This window comes from Acomys minous, assembly GCF_964271855.1.
Source record: "Acomys minous genome assembly, chromosome: 20".
Lineage (NCBI taxonomy): Eukaryota > Metazoa > Chordata > Mammalia > Rodentia > Muridae > Acomys > Acomys minous.
Window position 1 is genome coordinate 26,600,095 of NC_140502.1, and position 21,328 is coordinate 26,621,422.

Sequence of the window (21,328 nt, forward strand, 5' to 3'; positions counted from 1 at the left end):
CCCCCCTCCATCCTCAACCCCATCCCCCCCTCCATCCTCAACCCCATCCCCCCACTTTCATCCTCAACCCCATCCCCCCCTCCATCCTCAACTCCATCCCCCCCTCCATCCTCAACCCCATCCCCCCCTCCATCCTCAACCCCATCCCCCCCTCCATCCTCAACCCCATCCCCCCACCTCCATCCTCAACCCCATCCCCCCCACATATACTCCATCCTCAACCCCATCCCCCCCTCCATCCTCAACCCCATCCCCCCACCTCCATCCTCAACCCCATCCCCCCCACATATACTCCATCCCCCCCACCTTCGTCCTCAACGCCTGCCAGCATCTTCCCTAATGTACACTGTGACGTCTCCAAGAAAACTCTATTTCATTTTTATTATTGTCTCTCTGTGCCTTTTTGTTTTGTTTTGCTTTGGTATCCAGTTCTTTTAGCATTATTGTCAAAGATATATTTAATATATTTATGGAAGTTGATGCCCAAGCTTTATGTTTTGTTTATTGAGCAATCTGTCTACTATTTCACTAGGGCCACACCATTTTCATTAACGTAGTTTTACTCTACATCTTAGGTTGCATGGAGAGGTTCTCCAACTTTCCTTTCCATGTTATGGATAGGATTAAGGCTGTTTGTTTGATGGACCAGCCTGCCTCCATCTTAAGATTAAAAGCCATCTTATTACAAGGTCAAAACAAGTTCATCCCTGTTCTCTGTAAAACCTGAAAGGTCTTGACCATTTTCTGGAATTTTACATTTTCCACACCCTGCACCCTAACTTCCAGCCTGATAAGACATGTTGTCAAATAAGTTTGAAGTGTTCTGCCAAGTTCCTATGTAACCAAAACCCCTTGCAAACTGCATGCTCTTGCGGTTTGGGTGCTACTATAAACCCCACCCTCTGTGTTCAATGCTATGTTTCTCAAAATCTACTTTAGGGCGATATCCCTATTTGACGGAAAATGAAGCTTGCCTACTTCAACTAAAAGAAATTCGGTAATGGTCTTTACTCTCATCAGGATCAACAGCACAAAGCACAAGACAGCTAAGACCTGCAGAGAAGCACAGGGTTTGAGTGAGAGTCTAGGCAACTGATCTGCCACCCAGGTACATCTTTGCTCCCACATTTTTGAAATGCCAGCACCCTTTAAATGTTTATGACATAATGCATTTGTAGAGAGAAGAAAGAGAGAAGAACGTTCAGCAGCAACGACACGCCATCAGTAGGTCTTTGTCCTGGGTAATACGTTCTCTGCTGACTCGTTGCTTCCTGAGCATTAAGCAAACCACAAATGCATTCCTGGAACAAACTTCATGGTAAGGCTAATTCATTGTCTCAGTTACAGTTCTATTGCTGTGGCAAAACACCCTGACCAGCTTAACTTTTAAAGTGTTTAGTTGGGAGCTTGGCTACAGCTTCAGAGGGTGAGTCCATAACCATCATGGTGGGGAGTACAGTGGCAGGCAGACATGGCCCAGCTAAGAGCTTACATCCTGCACACACATACATACATGCAGAAAACCCATCCATACACATAAATGAATAAATTAAAAAATAAAGATAAAGATGGAAAAGACTACTTTACAAATAGGTAAATAGCACTAGACGTAAAACAGCTTGCAGGTTTCGATGTAATCTCCACTTTCACCCATTTTCCTGCAAATACTTTTCTTCTTCATGGCACCACAGAAGTCTATTGGCCATCCATGCCACACCTCATCAGTTTATAAACCGGTGCTGCAGATATTGCATCTGTATGGCCTAGGAAGCCAATAACTGACACAACGAGACTGAAACATAATTCAAACCTGCAAGCACTACACTGGGCAGAATCTAAACTGCTACTAATGTACTAGTAAACTAAAATAAACCACTTTAATCCTCACAACCAACTACATCCCAAGCACTTGCCAATCTGATCCTCCTTGGCCAGCTTCTCCCCATCAACTCCCTCTGTCAACTGAACCCTCTTAACTGTCAACTCCTCTCCTAGAAGCCCCACCTTCCACGTCCTTGTCCTTCTGCCCAGCTGATTGGCTAAACAGCGCTTTATTGACAACTGCTACATCCACTCAAGGCATTCTTCCACAAACCAGACTCAGAAAGACAAATGCTGAAGGTTCACTCGTTTATGGAACCTTGATATTGTAAAGACACACACACGCGCACACACACACACACACACGCACGCACACAGAGACTAACCCTACAAGGGCTTATGGTGCGCTTGGCCAATACATCCCCTAGCCACATTCAGCCCCTGGGTAGTGGGAGGTGGCTCTTGCAGGGGACCTTTGGTCCCACAAACTGTAGCTCAACAGCCCACGGCTAGTGACTGAACAGAGGGACAGTGCCAACAGGAGGTGATGGCACTGCTCTGCCACTATTATCTCTGACCCTTCAGAAGTTCCAGCCACGTGGGACATTAGCCTTGGAGCCTCTCTAAGGGGTTCTTAAGTATGCTTAAAAATACTTGTACTATCTGCGTGTGGGAAGGCAGGTCAGGCAGCTGTGGCCCAAGAGACCCAAAATGGACAAAATATTGGAATGAAGCACATTTCTGCAAGCTAGTGTGGACCCCAGTCGCCAATATCTATCCTTACTAGAGGGAGTGACCAAGGTGTTATGCGTTAAATCACGTTTCCCTAAAACATATGATGCCTGTGATGTTGAAGTCAACACTTGCTAGAAGATGGTCTGTGTGTGTGTGTGTGCGCGAGAGAGAGGGAGAGAGAGAGAGATAGAGACAGGGAGAGGGAGAGAGAGAGAGAGAGAGAGAGAGAGAGAGAGAGAGAGAGAGAGAGAGAGAGAGAGAGAGAGAGAATGGTCTTTACAGAGACTATTCAAATTAAATGACATCACCAAAAATGGCAGAGGAGTGTTTTAGGACATTGAGACAGACAAACACAGAGGAAGACAATTGTAGAACAGCCGGAGGGAAGACTACCAAGTGTTGGGAACGACCCTTCTACACAAGTGTTTCAAAAGGTCAGCGTTTTACAGAGATGCACGAACACGAAGTGTGCTCCGGGTGCCGCTGGGATTCAGATTTAAAAACGAAAACAAACAAACAAACAAAAAAAACACTTATCAGGTAGCAGTGGCCCACGCCTTTAATGCCAGCATTTAGGAGGCAGAGGCAGGTGGATCTCTGTGAATTCGAGGCCAGCATGGTCTACAAAGTGAATTCCAGGACAGCCAAGGCTACACAGAGAAACCCTGTTTTGAAGAACCTAACCGAAGGGAACCGAAACAAAACAGAAAAACTCCATTTCCCATAATGCCGATTCGCGGATGAGGAAGTGACGCATAGCGGAGTGGGCGTTCCTGGGGCTTCGGGGGCTGGACTTCCGGGGCGGAGACATTTCGTCGGGGACCCGCCTTCCCAGCAGTTCTCCGCTGTGAGCCGTAGCGGGCTCTCGTGAGGGGAGCGAGCCGGGCGGCCCAGGGCAATGGACCCACGCGAGCCGCGCTCTCCTGGCAGCACTGGTCCTCATGGCGACGGCCGCCGTCTGCTGGGCGTCCTGGATCCCGGACCTCCGCCTTGAGACGGTGCCCTGGGACCTGGAGGCTCCGGTGTCAGTCGCCCCCCTTGGCCCCGCTCCGGGTTCTGTGTGCGGTGTCCGTAATGATTGCGCCCTCGAGAACGGGGCCTGGTGTGCATGTGCGGCTCGCGCCTTGTGCTCACGAGGACCTAGACAGCATCACCGTGCGGGCGGCTGCTGGGGCGCATCTGGCTCCTTCCTATTGTTTAGGTTAGTTGGGTTGTAAGTGAGGTGCTCTCGGTGGATAGGTTCGTAATAAAATATAATTGATAAGAAAATTGAGCCTACAAACCTTGGAGAAAACATCTTTCCCTATCTTGGTGAGTCTGTAACTCTAAATGTAAATCAGGACCTATCATATCTCATCTCTATCAACCTAAAAACTTCTATCTAGATCTAAAAATATCTTAACCCCTAAACAACTAAGCTTAATTGTAAAACTAAACTATCTCGTCTTCAACCCCATCAGAGTCTTGAGAAGGAATAAAATGGTCTGAGTGAACAGGATGTGCAGGTTAGCAGCTTCCAAAGTGAGAACAGGACAGAGGCAGTTCCCTGCCTAGGTAATCACCCAAACTCTATAACATGGAGCATCATCTTCAGCCCTCTGACCCATTGTACCTGACAGACATATTTGTGAGGCAGGAACCATTGAGGACTTGCTTACCCTGTCTTGGCAGAGTTTGGCCATCGGCTCTGCCTGCATCCAAGCTTGCCCTTTTTTAGGCAGAATTCTGCCTGTGGCTGAAACAAGGACATTTTGCCCAGTAGCTGGTTTGCCATATTTGAAGCCATCTCCATAAGGAGGTTCTTTGATGCTCCTCATCTTCTCTGAGGTAGACTGCGTGTTGCCAGGAGTTAAGCTGTCTTATTGTCAACGGTTCCTTAAAATCATAAAAACATCTTTAAATGCCATATTATATAGGTCTCTGAGGTTTTTGAAGACCTTATCTGACTATATTACCGTATATATCTATAAAATCATATCTATCTGTTAAACCTAGGGTGTATATTCTTTTTATTTTTTATTAAACATTTATTTATTATGTATACAGTGCTCTGCCTGCATGTACACCTGCAGGCCAGAAGAGGGCGCCATTATAGATGGTTGTGAGCCACCATGTGGTTGCTGGGAATTGAACTCAGGACCTTTAGAGGAGCAGTCAGTGCCCTTAACCTCTGAGCCATCTCTCCAGCCCTAGGGTATATATTCTTGTGATGAAAATAGACTAGTAATTGACTTGACCATGGGTAGATCAACTAAAAATTAACTTGTATTAGTTAATTATCCTAAACAGCCTGCAAAAGCACCTTCAAAGTACTGAAAGTAAACCTTCTATTATAATTGAGTTGTATGGGTGCACTACCTCCTATTAGAGTAAAAATATATTTAATGTGTGTGAAAAATAAACTTGAATTTGAACTCTATACCAGTGTATCAAAATTGAACTTATTTTTCATCCATATACAGAATTCTATACCAATGAATTAAAAATGACCTTGTTTGTGAGAGTAACTGTTAAGACCTTAAGTTGAGGAGTAGGTTCAATAATCTACTTTTTGTCCTGTCATCCCTATATATTTCTATATTTCACCTTTTGTCTTTTCAACCCCTATCTCCATACCTAAGAAAGATAAAGGAAAAGAGAGAAATCCCTGAGTCCAACCTTGTTTTCTCTCTGAATATGACCAATAATAACATAACCAACTCCCAATGAAAATAAACATCCATATCCCAAGAAAACAACCAAAACCCTAACCCAACCACTTTTAAAGGAAATGGGGCATCATTCTCTTTTTAAGACTTCTACTGGCTGGTTTGGGATGAATAATAACTTTGTAGGGGCACAAATACAATTGGGGAAAATGGCTAAGCAAGCCAGGGATAGCATTTGTGGTCCAGTTTCTAAATATTGAGAAATTCTAGGCTTAATAGAAGTCCTGTGTGGGACAGTCTGGAATGCTGGACCAATTGAGATTAGAAGCTTTTTGTGGAGCACATGGGGCTGGAACATGAAGGACGCAGGATGAGAGCATCCAGCATGCTGAGAGGAATGGATCCTGTCAGGTCTGATCCAGCATCAGTGTCTGGTTCTTTTGTTCTGAAAACATATAATTTCTCACAATCAGGGTTAGGGTTAGGGTATGCAGTCCTACTGCTGTAAATGTATGAGGTGTGCAGGATGCACATAACAACTAAGGCTGGTTCTCTGCTCTTTGTATGAGCAGAAGAAAGACATCTGTAAATCTCCATTCATACCATGTGAAGAATGGCATCTGAAAATAAGTCACAGGGATTCTGTAGCCAACAAGAAACATTGCCTATGCATAGACATTCATGTCTCAGCCAGTCTCAGCTCAGATTAGCAATACAAGTTACCTGCTTGTTCTGCAGTTTGAATTCGTGTAAGCATACACTGACTTGACTTAGGAGTCTTGTTTTCATCTAGATCTTCTTAATTTTGACCTTTTTCTTTTAAATATATATTATATTTATTATAACCTATTCACACTACATCCGACTGCCATACCCTCTCTCCTGTCCTCCCTCCTCTGCCCGACAGTAGGGCCCTCCCCACCCCACCCCACATCAGGATAGCCGGCATCCTCCTGCTCTGTGTGCCTGCTGGGCTGTCTTGTCTAGGGGCAGACAGAGTGCATGTCAGAGGTTCAGCAGCAGCGCCCCCTGTGGAGAATTGGCAGTCTATCGGTTACATCTGAGCAGGAGTCTTGGCTCTCTGCCTGCACCTCCCCTTTGTCCAGATCTGTAGGCCTTGACGGTCTCCCTGTGGGGCGCCTGCTCCCTCCAGGACCCTCCACCCCCCACTCTTGCATAGAATTCACAGCTCTTCTCCCATAGTCCAGCTGCATGTCCCAGCATCTGTCCTGGTTCCCTGTTGGGTGGAGTCTCTCAGTGGACATCTATGTTGGGCTAATACTCACTTATAAGTCAGTATATACCATGCATACCTTCCTGGGTCTGGTTATCTCAGTATGATCATTTCTAGCTCCATCCATTTGGCTGCAAATTTCAAGATTCCCTTGTTTTTGAGAGCTGAATAGTATTCCATAGTGTAAACGTACGAGAGTTTCTTTATCCATTCTTCAGCTGAGGGACATCTAGGTTGTTTCCAGATTCTGGCTACTACAAATAAAGCTGCTATGAACATAGTTGAGCAAATGTCCTTGTTGTATAGTGAAGTATCTTTCTGGTATATGCTCAGGAGTCGAATAGCAGGGTCTTTAGGTAGCACTATTCCCAATTTTCTGAGAAAGTGCCAGATTGATTTGGAAAGTGGTTGTACATGTTTGCGCTCTCACCAGCAATGGAGGAATGTTCCCGTTTCTCCACATCCTTGCCAGCATGTCACTTGAGTTTTTTTATCTTAGCCATTCTAATAGGTGTAAGATGGAATCTCAGAGTCATTTTGATTTGCATTTCCTTGATGACTAGGGATGTTGAGCATTTCTTTAAGTGTTTCTCAGCCATTCGATATCACTCTGTTGAGAATTCTCTGTTTAGCTCTGTACTCCATATTTTAATTGGGTTATTTGGTTTCGTGGTATTTAATTTATATATATATATGTGTGTGTGTGTGTGTGTGTGTGTGTGTGTGTGTGTGTGTGTATTTTTGATACTAGCCCTTTGTTGGATGTAGGGTTGGTGAAGATTTTTTCCCAGTCTGTAGGATATCGTTTTTTTCTGTTTACATTGTCCTTTGCTTTACAGAGACTTTTCAGTTCATGAAGTCTCATTTATTAATTGTTGCTCTTAGAGCCTGAACTGTTGGTGTTCTGTTCAGGAAGTTGTCTCTTGTGCCAGTGAGTTCAAGGCTCTTCCCCACTTTTTCTTCTAACAGATTTTGTGTGCCTGGTTTTATGTTGAGTTATTGAATACATTTGGACTTTAGATTTGTGCAGGGTGATAAATATGGGTCTATTTGCATTTTTCTACCTGTAGCCATCCAGTTAGACCAGCACCATTTGTTGAAGATGCTGTCTTCTTTCCATTGTATGGATTTGGCTTCTTTGTCAAAAATCAAGTGTCTGTAGGTGTGTGTGTTTATTTCTGGGTCTTTGATTCAATTCCACTGTCCAGCCTGTTTCTGTGCTGGTGCCATGCTGCTTCTATTACTGTTGCTCTACAGCACAGCTTGAGATCTGGGATGGAGATGCCTCCAGAAGATCTTTTCTTGTACGGATTGTTTTAGCTATTCCGAATTTTTGGTTTTTCCATATGAAGTTGAGAATTTATCTTTCAAGGTCTTTAAAGAATTGTGTAGGTATTTTAATGGGATTGCATTGAATCTGTAGATTGCTTTTGGTAAGATGGCCGTTTTCACTATGTTGATTCTCCCAGTCCCGGAGAATGGGAGATCTTTCCATCTTCTGATATCTACTTTAATTTCTTTCTTCAGAGACTTGAAGTTTTTTTCATATAAGTCTTTTTCTTGCTTGGTTAGAGTTACACGAAGATGGTTTATATTATTTGTGGCTATTGTGAGGGGTGTAGTTTCCCTAATTTCTCAGCCGGAACCCGGAACTGGGCTCAGTCTCTGCTTGTCCTCTTATACACCTCAGGACCACCTGCCCGGGGGCAGCCTACATAAGTCATCAATCAATAAAATGCCCCACAGGCTTATCTACAGTCCTATGGAGGCGTTTTCTCAATTGAAGGTTCCTTCTTTTAAGATGATTTCTAGCCAGCACATGTATAGACTCACGCTTTCAATCCCACCAGTCAGGAGGCAGAGGCAGGTGTGTGTGTGTGTGTGTGTGTGTGTTGACACACTTGAGTGAGTGAGTGATGCCTTAGGCTGATGTCTGACGACTGCTGCACACCTAGTTTGTTGAGGCAGTGTCTCCCCATTGAATGCAGGGCTCACTTGTCAGCCCATCAAGCTGTGCGCCTTGCCCTGGGGACCCTGTGCACGCAGCACATACGTGGGGACTGGGGAGCTGAGTCGTATCCTTGCCCTGGAGGCCCTGTGCACGCAGCACATACGTGGGGACTGGGGAGCTGAGTCGTATCCTTGCCCTGGAGACCCTGTGCACGCAGCACATACATGGGGACTGGGGAGCTGAGTCGTATCCTTGCCCTGGAGACCCTGTGCACGCAGCACATACATGGGGACTGGGGAGCTGAGTCGTATCCTTGTGGCACAAGTGCTTCAGCCACCACCCTCTTCCCTGCCTGTTGGAACGTGGTCCAAGAATGGAGTTGTGTGAAGAGATGTCTGAGTGCTTGTGAGAACACTCCAGGAAAACAAGGCAAGAGTCTTGTGACCCGGTTTCTTCAAAGCATAGAATTGTTCTTGGAATGTGTCCCTCCTCCCAGGTGTGGCAGATAGGCGTGAATTTACTTCAGCTGTTGTTATTCATGTGCCTCATGGAGCCATGTTCTTGCCGTGTGCGGCTTGTCCTTGTGATTGCACGGCTGTACTAGGGCGACTCAACCCTTAGAGTGCAAACTGTCTGATGCTCTGAATAAAGTTGCCTGTTGTGTGATACTTTAGTCGGCCTCGTTTTCAGGCCCTGCTCTCCCAGGTTCATTACACCAACTAGAGCAGTAAACAGCAGCCCTGCGTGTAGTTATCTTTTGCTGTTGTTTGTTTGTTTGAGCTACTGTGTCTTTGTGTGTAGCCCTGGCTGTCCCAGTTACGCTAACTCAGTGCGCAATGGGCTCTGCTCAACAAGCTGTGCAGAGTGAGGCTCGGCTGCTGAGGTGCTGATTGCTGTTGGGACTATAGTGTCCTGAGCCTGGCTCTTCTAGGATCCAGGCCACTGTCAGGTGCTCCACAACCACACCTTGTTTGGTTCAGTCTCCAGTGTCTTCCTGCACAGGAGGGAGGCTCCTCTCTCTCTCATGCCTTCCCGCACAGGAGGGAGGCTCCTCTCTCTCTCTCATGCCTTCCTGCACAGGAGGGAGGCTCCTCTCTCTCTCTCATGCCTTCCTGCACAGGAGGGAGGCTCCTCTCTCTCTCATGCCTTCCTACACAGGAGGGAGGCTCCTCTCTCTCTCATGCCTTCCTGCACAGGAGGGAGGCTCCTCTCTCTCTCTCATGCCTTCCCGCACAGGAGGGAGGCTCCTCTCTCTCATGCCTTCCTGCACAGGAGGGAGGCTTCTCTCTCTCATGCCTTCCTGCACAGGATGATCTGCAGTTCAGGCCTTGCCTCCGTATTCTTGCCCATGACCAAGCAGCAGCCTCCAGTCTTGCGTGTGACCCACACAGCCACCCAACCACCTCCGTTTATTATCCCAGGCCTTGGTTTCTTTTGAAGATGTGGCCGTGTCCTTCACTGTGGAGGAATGGGGGCATCTGGACGTGGCTCAGAAGACCGTGTACCAGGAGGTGATGATGGAGACCTGTGGCTTCTGGTCTCACTGGGTAAGTATCCATTTCTCTTCTGGGTGCAGGGCTTACGGCCTCCTTCCTTGTACCGTCTGTAGGCATTGCTGGTTGAGGCCACCACCCATCCTCCTGCGACCTCGGCTTACTGTGGTTGGCGTCGCAGTGTCTACTCCAGGGATTAATATGTAAGAAACAGACTCCTCGCCTTAGCCAGCGTTTGCTACTTTGTGGGCTCTTCTTTCTTCCTCCTTCTCCACTCCTTTTCTTCCACCCTTCAACTCCCTAATACTAGATATGAGAGGAAAAGAGGATAGAGAGGAAAGAGGTCCCTGAATAAAGCCAGAGGTCAGAGAGGGGGCGACGTTATCACTACACTACTTCCTGCTGATTGGGGCGTCGAGCCTCCGGGGAAAGTTTGGTCTTTGCCGTCAGGTATGTAATTTCTTCTTTTTGTTGATTCTTCTTTGTGCATGACCACTTGACAAAGTGCCACCAACAGCAACCAACAACCTACCCCGACTCTCTGGGCCCTAGCACTGATATATCCTCTGAAAAGTCCCCAGAATTCCAAATGTCACACAATCACAGAAATATCTGCAGCTGGCAAACTCACACCCCCTGCTAGAGAAAAAGGCAAGACGTAGTCAGCTGTAAAGCAGCCACATACCCTCACATCTGGGATTAAAACAAAAGCATAGTCTAATAACACTTTGTGTTTTTAAAAGAACCCCAAATTCCAAAATTCTCACTATACCATGACCCTGTCAGTCAGTCATTGTTCCACAGATGTGAAGGTGAGCAGCTCAGCGAGCTTGGGAGAGAGATTGTCACCGCCCAGCCACAGGACCCTGCAGGGTGGGGAGGTTGATTCAGTTTGTCATCCACGGGAGACCAAGGCATGAGAACCAAAAGTTGAAGGGCAGCTGGGGCTCCGCAGAGAGCACAAGACATAAAGGAGTGCCCTCTCCCCACCCGGCCGTAAGGTGTCTGGAAGCAACAGGGCCTCAGCCAAGTGACGTCTTTAGCTTCTGTCACCTCCATTTCCCACACATATATCCTAAGGTCTTGGGCAAAGTGGCAGCTCAGTGCCGAATCCTCCACTCTCACCAGACCTCCTCAGAATTTACCTTACAGGCCAGCTTAGAGCGGGGACCATGCCATTATTTGGGGTTTCATTCTTAGTGCGTCTTTTAATAACACCTGCAAAGCAACTGAGCTAACACCTAGAATGTGCATAGAACGGGACCATCCCAGTGCTGCGGTGTTCTGCATAACAGACAAACCCCCAGCACCTTCCACCTGCATAGGTATTGAGCGGAAGTTCAGGGGCCCCTTTCCCCCAACATTCAGATGGTCTGGGGATTCTGCCAGCCTTGCGTCCACAGTGGAGTAAACACAGTGCTGCTTGTGCTTAGTACTAGAGGGAAGCACACTGGGAACCAGCAAAGTCAAGTCCCTGAGGACAGGGGGCTCAGTGAAAGGAGAGTCGGTGCTCTGCTCAGTGCCAGGTGTGCAACAGCTGTCCGTGAGCCTTTGCACAGCAAATGCCGGCTGCATTCTGTCCGCCCTGTGGGATTTCCCAGTGGTTTTACCATGATTACCTCAGCCTGATTCTGTCCTCTTGCCTTCATATTTGGTGACATGTGTTTGTCTGAAAGTAAAAGGAGACTTGTCACACTAGACTCATCCCGTAAGCCAAGTGTAAGATCCCACCATAGCGGTGGTGCTGGCTCCATGCTCCTGTTGTCCCCTGCTGCCCTAGTCCTCACACTGGCCCTGGTACAGGAGGCCTTAAACAGCCGTCGGTAGCTGCCCTTCTTCAGTTGGAGGGGCCCCAAACGCCATAATTACGTGGGAACTGTGAAAACTAAGTGCTGAGTGCTTATGGCCAAAATGTCCTTTGATTTAATTTGGTTTTGAAACCCAGCACTGCTAGGAAATCATGCTATCCAGTGCTTCGGACTCAGACTGACAGAGACTCCTCCCAGGGCCGGGACTGTGTCTCCCTTCCCGGTGTCCTGAAGGCTAATTCGTGCTTTCCTGTAAGCATAAATCCTTAATTCCATCCTCACCTGTAAATGCTGTGTTGTGTGTTTCTCATGCCAGGCCACCGTGTTCCCAAATGAGAGCTGATCTCCCTCCAGGAGCATTGGCAGGGAATGTGGGCAGTGAAGAGAGGCCTCTCCCAAAGCACCTGTGCAGGGAGGTAGGTGGCTGAGAGTGTCACTGGGACACCAAGGGGCAACTGTGCTGAGACTCCGCAGCCTGCCGAGTCTCATTTGGTCAGATCATGGCGCACTAACCCTGACTACACACACCTCACACTCTCTGCCCGTGCTCAGACAACTTAGTTGTGTGAATAGTGCTGTAGACGCAGATGTGCAGGTGTCTGTTTCTGTGCTGTGCAGACTTAGACACCTTTGTGTAGAGAGCCAGGAGTGGAGTAGCAGGGTCAGACCTGTTCTTAGTGCTGTGCAGAGACCCAGTCTGATTTCCATAATGGTGGCCCCGACTTACATCTTAACCAGCAGCATGTTAACCATATCCTCACCAGCGTCTGCTGTTGTTTGTAGCCTTGATGATATTTATTCTGGTGTAGTGAGATGGAGTTATATTGCATTTCTAGATGAATCTGGGGGGAGTTAACTGTATTTTTAACCTCTTTTCCTGTGGATCCTTACTGTTGTTGCTAGTGTCAGGATCTATCTGCTTGTTATGTCACTGAATCTATGTCGGTGCTGTTAGCGATGTGTAGCAGTGCGTGTTCTTTCCCTACCTGTCCACGTCCTTATGTCACTGAATCTATGTCGGTGCTGTTAGCGTTGTGTAGCAGTGCGTGTTCTTTCCCTACCTGTCCACGTCCTTATGTCACTGAATCTATGTCGGTGCTGTTAGCGTTGTGTAGCAGTGCGTGTTCTTTCCCTACCTGTCCGCGTCCTTATGTCACTGAATCTATGTCGGTGCTGTTAGCGATGTGTAGCAGTGCGTGTTCTTTCCCTACCTGTCCACGTCCTTATGTCACTGAATCTATGTTGGTGCTGTTAGCGTTGTGTAGCAGTGCGTGTTCTTTCCCTACCTGTCCACGTCCTTATGTCACTGAATCTATGTTGGTGCTGTTAGCGATGTGTAGCAGTGCGTGTTCTTTCCCTACCTGTCCACGTCCTTATGTCACTGAATCTATGTCGGTGCTGTTAGCGTTGTGTAGCAGTGCGTGTTCTCTCCCTACCTGTCCACGTCCTTATGTCACTGAATCTATGTCGGTGCTGTTAGCGTTGTGTAGCAGTGCGTGTTCTTTCCCTACCTGTCCACGTCCTTATGTCACTGAATCTATGTTGGTGCTGTTAGCGTTGTGTAGCAGTGCGTGTTCTTTCCCTGCCTGTCCACGTCCTTATGTCACTGAATCTATGTCGGTGCTGTTAGCGTTGTGTAGCAGTGCGTGTTCTTTCCCTACCTGTCCACGTCCTTATGTCACTGAATCTATGTTGGTGCTGTTAGCGTTGTGTAGCAGTGCGTGTTCTTTCCCTGCCTGTCCACGTCCTTATGTCACTGAATCTATGTTGGTGCTGTTAGCGTTGTGTAGCAGTGCGTGTTCTTTCCCTGCCTGTCCACGTCCTTATGTCACTGAATCTATGTCGGTGCTGTTAGCGTTGTGTAGCAGTGCGTGTTCTTTCCCTACCTGTCCGCGTCCTTATTGGCACAGTTCTCACCTTCTTCCCTTTTTGCTTGGTATCCAGGGTCCTTTTGGGCTGTCCGCATTTGCTGCCGTGTCTGCGTCTGTTCCCTTCCACACCACCCCTCAGCTCTGCCTGGTAACTCTTCTTACTCTTCCTTAGAAATAGCATCACATACCAGTATTTCTGCTGTGAGTCGCTGTTGGCCTTCTCTCCAGGCCAAGCTGGGCTTCTCCCTGTTGTCACAGCGTCGTGACACTTGTTTATACCACATTGACTGTGCACATTATACACATGGTTTGCCCACCTCCCCCATCCTGGAGTTTTGAGTAACCCTGAGCTCGTGGTTTTCTCTTCTCTGTGCCAGCTTTTCCACTGAAAGGTGTTAAGAGCCCAAACATTAGCAAATACAAAAGAACCTATAAACATGGTTTTAAGATATGTGAACGCAACAGCCTTCAGAGGCAATGTTTCCCCTTCTGCTCCTGTGGTGTTTGTGTGGTTCTGTTTACATCGCTAATAAATAGACACCTCATTCGTGTTGGATTTCTTTTAGGTGAAGAAGCAAAATCCAGCGATGACTCAAAACCCACTGCTTCTCAGCCTTCTTTTTGTTTCCAAGAACATCTGTCCCAGAGATTCTTGGAGAATCCCAGGTTAGGGCACACCAAGGATAAAGAGCCATGGTCAGAAATGCCGGGTGGGAATGCAGAGACAACAGATTCTTCCAAGGAGCCATGCCCCGGAGGGCTGAGCCACAAACAGGACACCGTGGGGTCAGGTGATAGTCTCCATTTACAAGTCTCACAGCGAGCTGATCTACAGGACCCTGCCCGTGAACACGATTCCCAGGGACCAGAGAAAGAGCCTGTAGCTGACGTAGGGAGGAACCCTCATCAATGCCAAGAGTGTTGCAAAGTGTTTAGGAATAATTGGGCCTTGGTATGGCATCAGCAGATTCATGCTGGAGTAAAGCCCCATGAATGCAACGCGTGTGGGGAAGTCTGCTGTCACATGGCTGACTTTATTCAGCATATGAGGGCTCACACCAGGCAGAGACTACGTCAGTGCGTCCAGTGCGGGAAGGCCTTCAAACGCAGTTCTTACCTCACCGAGCACCAGCGCACACACACTGGAGATAAACCCTACGCGTGCAAAGAATGTGGGAGAACCTTCTCCCATCGCTCCACTTTCACCCAGCACAAGATGACCCACTCTACGAACAAGCCTTTCCTGTGCAAAGAGTGTGGCAAAGCTTTTTACTACAGCTCTTTGTTCGTGCAGCACATGAGGATTCACACTGGAGAGGAGCTGTACGAGTGTGGCCAGTGCGGGAAGTCCTTTACTCACTCCTCCACGTTCGTGAAACACAAGAGGACGCACACTGGGGAGCAGCCCTATGCGTGCAGGGCCTGTGGCAGGGCCTTCACTCACCACTCAACCTTTCTTCACCACAGCCTGACCCACACTGGGGAGAAGCCCTTTGTCTGCAAAGAGTGTGGAAAGTCTTTTTCTGTCAATTCATTGTTCACTCAGCACATGAGAATCCACACTGGGGAGAAGCCGTATGGGTGTGGGAAAGCCTTCGCCCAGCGCTCCACTTCTATCAGGCATAAGAGGACACACACTGGATAAAAGCCCTTTGAGTGCAAGGAGTGTGGAAGGGCCTTTTGTGACACCTCGTCCCTGACTCAGCACACGTGGCTCCACACTGGGGCGAAGCCGTCTGAGTGCAGTGAGTGTGGGAAGGCCTTTACCCATCACTCGGTCTTCTTCTGACACACTAGAACCCACAGTGGAGTGAAACCCCTGGAATGCAAAGTGTGTGCCAAAGCCTTCTGCTACAGCTCTTCCTTTATCCGACACGTGCGGCTCCACACTGGAGAGAAGCCATACGTGTGCAGAGAGTGTGGGAAAGCCTTCACTCAACCTGCAAATTTTCTTCGGCACAGTAAGATCCATACTGGAGAGAAACCCTTGGAGTGCATGGTATGTGAGAAGGCCTTTTATGACACCTTTGCCTTAGTTAGGCACATGAGAACTCACGGGAGAGAAGCCTGTTGGGTGCTGTGAATGTGGAAAGACCGTCAGCCACAGCTCTTCTTCCACTCAGCACCAAAAGATCCATACCAGGTCTTAAAGACACAGGGCAGTCTCCCCAGCTGTGCTCACCCCAGTCCACTTGAACAAGCACATGCTGACACAGCACTTTTCAGTGTTACAGCAGGGATAATCTGAGGGCAAGAGAAATAACAGGGACTGAAGAGACCCATGATTGTCATCCCTATAACAACCTTGTGGCATCACGTGTCATCTGAAGAATTATGTATTAGGAATCATCTGGGCCTGAGCTTTATCCAAGAATCATGCAGAGTAAATCCTAGTTTCCTTATTCACTTAGGTGAAATGTCAGCAGCAGTCATCCTCTGTACCACGAACCTAACTTGGGAATTTTAAAGCAGCAAGAGACAGTAAGAGACAGATGAGCAAAGGTGACAAAATGGTCTCATGACTCCTCTCTGATTTCCCCGTGGAGCAGTGAAGACTTGTCACGGCAGCATGGTGAGAGACTTAAAAGACCGCACCACATTTTGTGTTTTCACACTGCTGGAGAGTTTCACCATTACAGGCACTGTGTCAACTTGGCTTTTTCTTTCTTAATAATTCTTTTTTGAGACAGGCTTTTTCTGTGTGGCTCTAGTTGTCCTGAATTCACTCTGTAGACTAGGCTGGCCTCAAGCTCAGAGATCTGCCTGCCTCTGCCTCCTCTGCACGTACCGTTACCACCCAGTATTAAAATTTTTCATACGTTGTATTTTGATTATATTCTTTCCCTTTCTCAAACATTTCTTGGTCAAGAGAGTTTCCAAGTAGAGATGGAAGCACTTGGGAAGCAAACAGCACCGTTGGAACGGTGTTGGCCTTGAGTATGATGAGAGAGCATGGCACCCAATAGAAATGTTACAGTATTTTAAAGAGTCTACTGTGTCCAATGGATGCATTCCCCATTTGCTGACCAAATATTAAGTAACTGGGCTACCCAAAATAGAATTATTCCCCAAGACTGGAAGGGATTGATATCAGTTGTGCGAGAAGCTGGTCAGCAATCACAGTGGTTGTTATGGTGGGGATGAAGCCATAAAGATAGACAATGAAATACAGCAAGGGGGGTAAATGTCCTTAGGGATCAGTTGCTTGGTGAATGGCGTCGACCTCAGAACAAATACAGGCTGGTGTGTTACAGAGCAGTATCCAGTTGCAGCTTTCAAAGCTTGGGATATGGTTGAGGAGCCAGGGACAAGATCTGCCTCATGTGCTAAGGTAAATACAAGGCTCTGAAGAAGCTTCGCAGATTTCTTACAGAGATTGGCTTCTGCGGGACCGAGGCTGTACCAATCCCTGATGACAGCAGCTGTTGATAGAGACCTTGGCATATGAGGATATAATAGAGTAATTATACCATTAAAGGCGCAAGCAGCCCAGAAAGATGAGTGGATAAGAGACACAGTTGATATTGGCTCTTGTGAGCATCATTCTAGCATCATAGGACCAGCCATAGCTAGACACCCAGTGCTTTAATTGTCGTGACTTTGGCCATTTACAAACTGAAGGTTGAAAGCTTCAGAACTCAAAATGGCAGATACATTAACTCTGAGGAATATGGTACTCTCACTAGAAGTTCATAGAAGCAATGGAGGTTTCCCATGGTTTGTTGTAAAACTAACTTTTATTCTCCTGGATAAAAATATAAAAGACTATTTACAAATGAGTAAAAAGCTCTAGACATAAAATGGCTTGCAGGTTTTGATGTAATCTCTAGTTTCACCCATTTTCCTGCAAATACTTTTCTTTTTTATGGTACCACAGAAGTCTATTGGACATCTATGCCACATCTCATCAGTTTATAAATCAGACTCAGGAAGACAAATGCTGAAGATTCTCTCATGTATGGAACCTTGATATTGTAAAGACAAACACACACACACACAGAGACAGAGGGAGAGAGAGAGACAGAGAGAGAGAGAGAGAGAGAGAGAGAGAGAGAGAGAGACTTCAGATGACTAGGTTATGAACAGTAGTGACAAGCAGGTAACAGTGGGTAAATACTGTCAAAATATGTTATATTATTGAATGCACATGCAATGTGACTATTATGCAATCATTATGCATAATGTGTGATGTCACTTTATACAACAGTTAGTGGGAAGGATGGGGATTCTTCTGACTCTGGTCCTCACGCTAGGTCCAACCACACATGTGACTTCTTATCGTCTGCCAGGATCTCTGGGCAGACAACACACGTTCTCTGCACAGCACACTGAGCCTGGTAGCTAGGGCTGAGTCATGGCTGCTTTATTCGAGTCCTGTGATATACACAGATTTTAGCTGTAGTTTAAAAAACACAACAAGGCGGGAAGAAGCACCAGTTGCAAAGGTTCATCTCCACCAACAGTTTAGTTTCAAATGGACTCAACATAGAAGTTTATCACTCTTGTTGCCTTCTGGGAAATGGTGGTGGTACCCTGGAAGACAGCGAGATGAGCATTAGAGTTCAGATCTGGAATGCCCCCCTCACTCTGCCTTACCCCACCCCAACAAAGCTTGTGTGTTGCAGGATTGGTCTGCAAAGCTGCAGTGATGGGAGGGATGATCTGGGCGTCAGGACCTGCTCTGCTGCTGTGTGACTGGCCCTGTGAACACCACTGGCATGTTTTCACTTTCCATTAAGGAGGCAACAAGCCAGGCCGTTGTGGTGTACACTGTTAGTTCTAGCATTCAGGAAGCAAAGGCAGGTGGATCTGAAAGTTCAAGGCCAGCCTGGTCTACAGAGAAAGTGCTGGGACAGCCAGGGCTACACAGAGACCTCTAATCTCAAAAACCAAAAAAGCCGGGGCAGTGTGGGAGGGGGGCCGGGAACCCACACACAACGTTTTGCTAAATTGTTCCTTTGTAAAAATAGCATTGGCATGAATATATATATATATATAAAATATACATTTTTTCATGCACACAAGACAACCAGGGGCTACTACTGTGTGATTCCTCACCTCTCTTTTGCACTGGATAGGGAAAACCAAGAAAAAGAAACCTAAAACAGAGCCATGCAAATCTAGGATTTCTGCCCATATGTATCCTTACTGAGAACACAGAATAACTTCTAAGTAAAAGAGAGAGAAGCTTCTTGTTCTCAAGAAATCATCTTCCTCCACTCAGAGAATCACTGCAAAGCTGAAAACAGGGCTACAGGCAACTGGTAGGTGTGCTCACTGCTGTCAGCTGACGGTGTTCTGAGATGCACAAGGAGCCAGGCATGAGCAAAGAGGGCTCTGATCTGACATCACATCCCTTTTCCAAGTCAACATTCAAGGAACTCTCCCATGGTCACAATGAATCTGAAGAGGAACTGATTTGGCTTCAAGCTAAACTTAGCCAAAGACCAAAGCAGGACGTGTGTTACTGTTCTACAAAAGGCAGGAGCTCTGTGACTAAGAACCTCGTTTGTCCTGGAAAAGGTCTTGCCTGTGACCCTCTGCTCACCAGGCCTAGACAAGAGGTACAACCAGCCTCATCCAACCTAAAGAACTAGGTGGAAGGGACCTAAGAAATTAGCTCACCCAAATATGTGTTGGGGATGGGGTGCCTTTGTGTCTGATAAACTTGGGGTGGGAGGGTGGTGTCATAGTCCACTTCAGCTGTCAACTTGACACACCCCAGAGTCACCTAGGAAGAGGAGACCTCAGCTGAGCAACTGCCTCCATCACTATGTGGGCATCTTCTTAGTGACAATTGATGTGGGAGGCCCCTCACAAAGGATTTGAACATGTTCCTCAACCAATTGGAAGCATGAAGCTTGTACTCACACTAGTAAAAATTGGTTCCGACCTCAGGCACCATGTTCGAAGCCCGAAAGGTCCTGCCATGGGCCATGTTAGCATTGGCCCAGGGGTGTTTGCTGATTTTCACAAGTACGTTCCAGTTTATCATCATTTCTTGGAATCTATCCAGAAGTTGCTTATACCACATGTACTCTGGAGAGAGGACCTTGGTGGGCTTGTTGTAAAGAAGATACTTGTTCAAGTAGCTTTCCTCGGGCCACATGACCTGGATGTGATGAGCTTGGTCCATCATGGCTGCCTGGTAACAGAAGTTGGTGAGCCTGTAAACCTCCAGTACCTTTCCCCCAAAGAAGGCACCCGAATAGTAAAAGTCCCCCTCATCCTCAGAAATGTAGGCTTGTGACTTCGGCTGCCTTTCATAGATCAAAGATTTCCTTGGGAATCCAAAGAATAGAGGATGCAGCGTGCCAAACAGGGAGGACAAGATCTCCACTCCCACAGGGTTGCAGAAAATTAAGTTCACGTGTGCACAGACCAGGTAGTCCACCTCCTTTGTAAAGCGCTGCTGGGAAAAATGGCTGATTGTTTTCATTCTGTATGCGTAAGTGTTGGGTTGGTGGGCAGAGCCCTGGACTTCCAGAATCACCATCTGCCTTCCCTTCTGTGGCTTCAAAAGTGGGACACTAGCTGGCTTGTCAGTGAAAATGTAGTACTTCACCCTGTGTCCCTCCATGAAGTATGTCTCTGCCGTCTGCAAAAACACTTTTAGGAAGGCTACGTATTTCCCGGTGGCAAACACGACTAACCCAATGGAGACATCCTGGAGCCAGAACTGCTGGTTCAGGATTTGTATTTGGAAAGTCCCGTCCCACACAATGGGGGCCAGCCAAGGGGTCTGTATGACCATGTCTTCACTACTAGGTATAATTAGATTCGACTGATAATACAACATCCTGGACACATTCACTATTTTCAGGTGGTCCACTTCTCTAACTGTTATGCTCTCCCTGGACAGAATGTACTTTGTCTCCTGCTTTCCCAGGGTCAGGAAAGCATAGGCAGAAAAGGCCAGTGTAAGGGTTAGTAGGAAAACGAAGGTCGTGGAAAGAAGTGAGCAACGCTTCCATTTCTCAGATTTCAGCAGTGGTTGAGTCATTGCTGTTGGTGTCTCCTTTACGGCATGAGGGTAATTTCTGCTTAAAATGGACCAAATCTGAGATATCCAAGTCTCCAACGTACAGCAGCCCTCCCAACTCCACAAAACTGACCCAAACGCCAGGTACCATGTGGTTCACATGGAGGAAGTCTTCAATGCCGACAGAACTCCAACGAAGTCAGTTTCTGTTTCTGGTGTTTTCAGTTTAACTGTATTGCAGGATTCGATCATTGGACCACAAAGAAACAGCTGACAGGACAGAACTCAAGATGCTTGAAACATGCTCAGGAGACTGGCTCAAAGGACATCACTAAGCAGGTCCAAGGAGAGATTGTGATGAAATCAGGGCAGGGCAGCACCACTAGAAGGTACTTGCTGCTCATTCCCCACCTTGCCTTTGTCAGTTACTGCTGGTGAAAGCTTTAGCAGAAGCCAGTTCCTTGGAAAATACATAGAGTTGAGACCAGACTGTCAGACATGACACATCTGGATGGGCTGATGTAGGTTCTGTCTTGGAAGGACCGATTTCATAACCACCATAGAGGGAGTCAATGTTTATGAGTCAATGTTTGCATTACTTTATTCTTCTGATGTCACATAGAACCCATTGTGGATTGTTTTGGGGTAGCAGGCTCTACATTATTAGATCTGGGATGCTGGCTTTAATTAGCATTATCTTGTTCAATTTCCACCCTAAGTCAACGCTGCCCCGTTGGAGAACTTATCCTTGAAAGGTCCAGACTTGGTATTTGTTTCAACCTTGA

General features: G+C 47.1%; 2 protein-coding genes across 4 annotated transcripts; one reads left to right on the forward strand and one right to left on the reverse strand.

The window, feature by feature from the left end:
- Positions 1-3,384: 3,384 nt before the first annotated feature.
- Positions 3,385-16,384, forward strand: ZNF599 (zinc finger protein 599). Of its 3 annotated transcripts, XR_014777029.1 has the most exons (3): positions 3,385-3,757; positions 9,811-9,936; positions 12,007-12,097. XR_014777029.1 is itself a non-coding variant. In XM_084770580.1 (2 exons), exons 1-2 carry the CDS (start codon positions 3,631-3,633, stop codon positions 15,204-15,206), a joined length of 1,206 nt encoding a protein of 401 aa, XP_084626706.1. In that variant the 5' UTR covers positions 3,385-3,630; the 3' UTR covers positions 15,207-16,384. The 3 variants fall into 3 exon arrangements, 1 of the variants encoding a protein (XP_084626706.1); XR_014777030.1 differs by lacking the exon at positions 12,007-12,097 and having other exon boundaries at positions 3,385-3,867; positions 9,811-9,956; XM_084770580.1 differs by lacking the exons at positions 9,811-9,936; positions 12,007-12,097 and adding an exon at positions 14,128-16,384.
- Positions 16,385-17,820: 1,436 nt separating this feature from the next.
- Positions 17,821-21,001, reverse strand: LOC311591040 (histo-blood group ABO system transferase 1-like). Its single transcript, XM_084770407.1, has 2 exons — positions 19,433-21,001; positions 17,821-18,094 (listed from the first exon to the last, which is right to left on the reverse strand). Exon 1 carries the CDS (start codon positions 20,562-20,564, stop codon positions 19,434-19,436), a length of 1,131 nt encoding a protein of 376 aa, XP_084626533.1. The 5' UTR covers positions 20,565-21,001; the 3' UTR covers positions 17,821-18,094; position 19,433.
- Between the last annotated feature and the right edge of the window lie 327 nt (positions 21,002-21,328).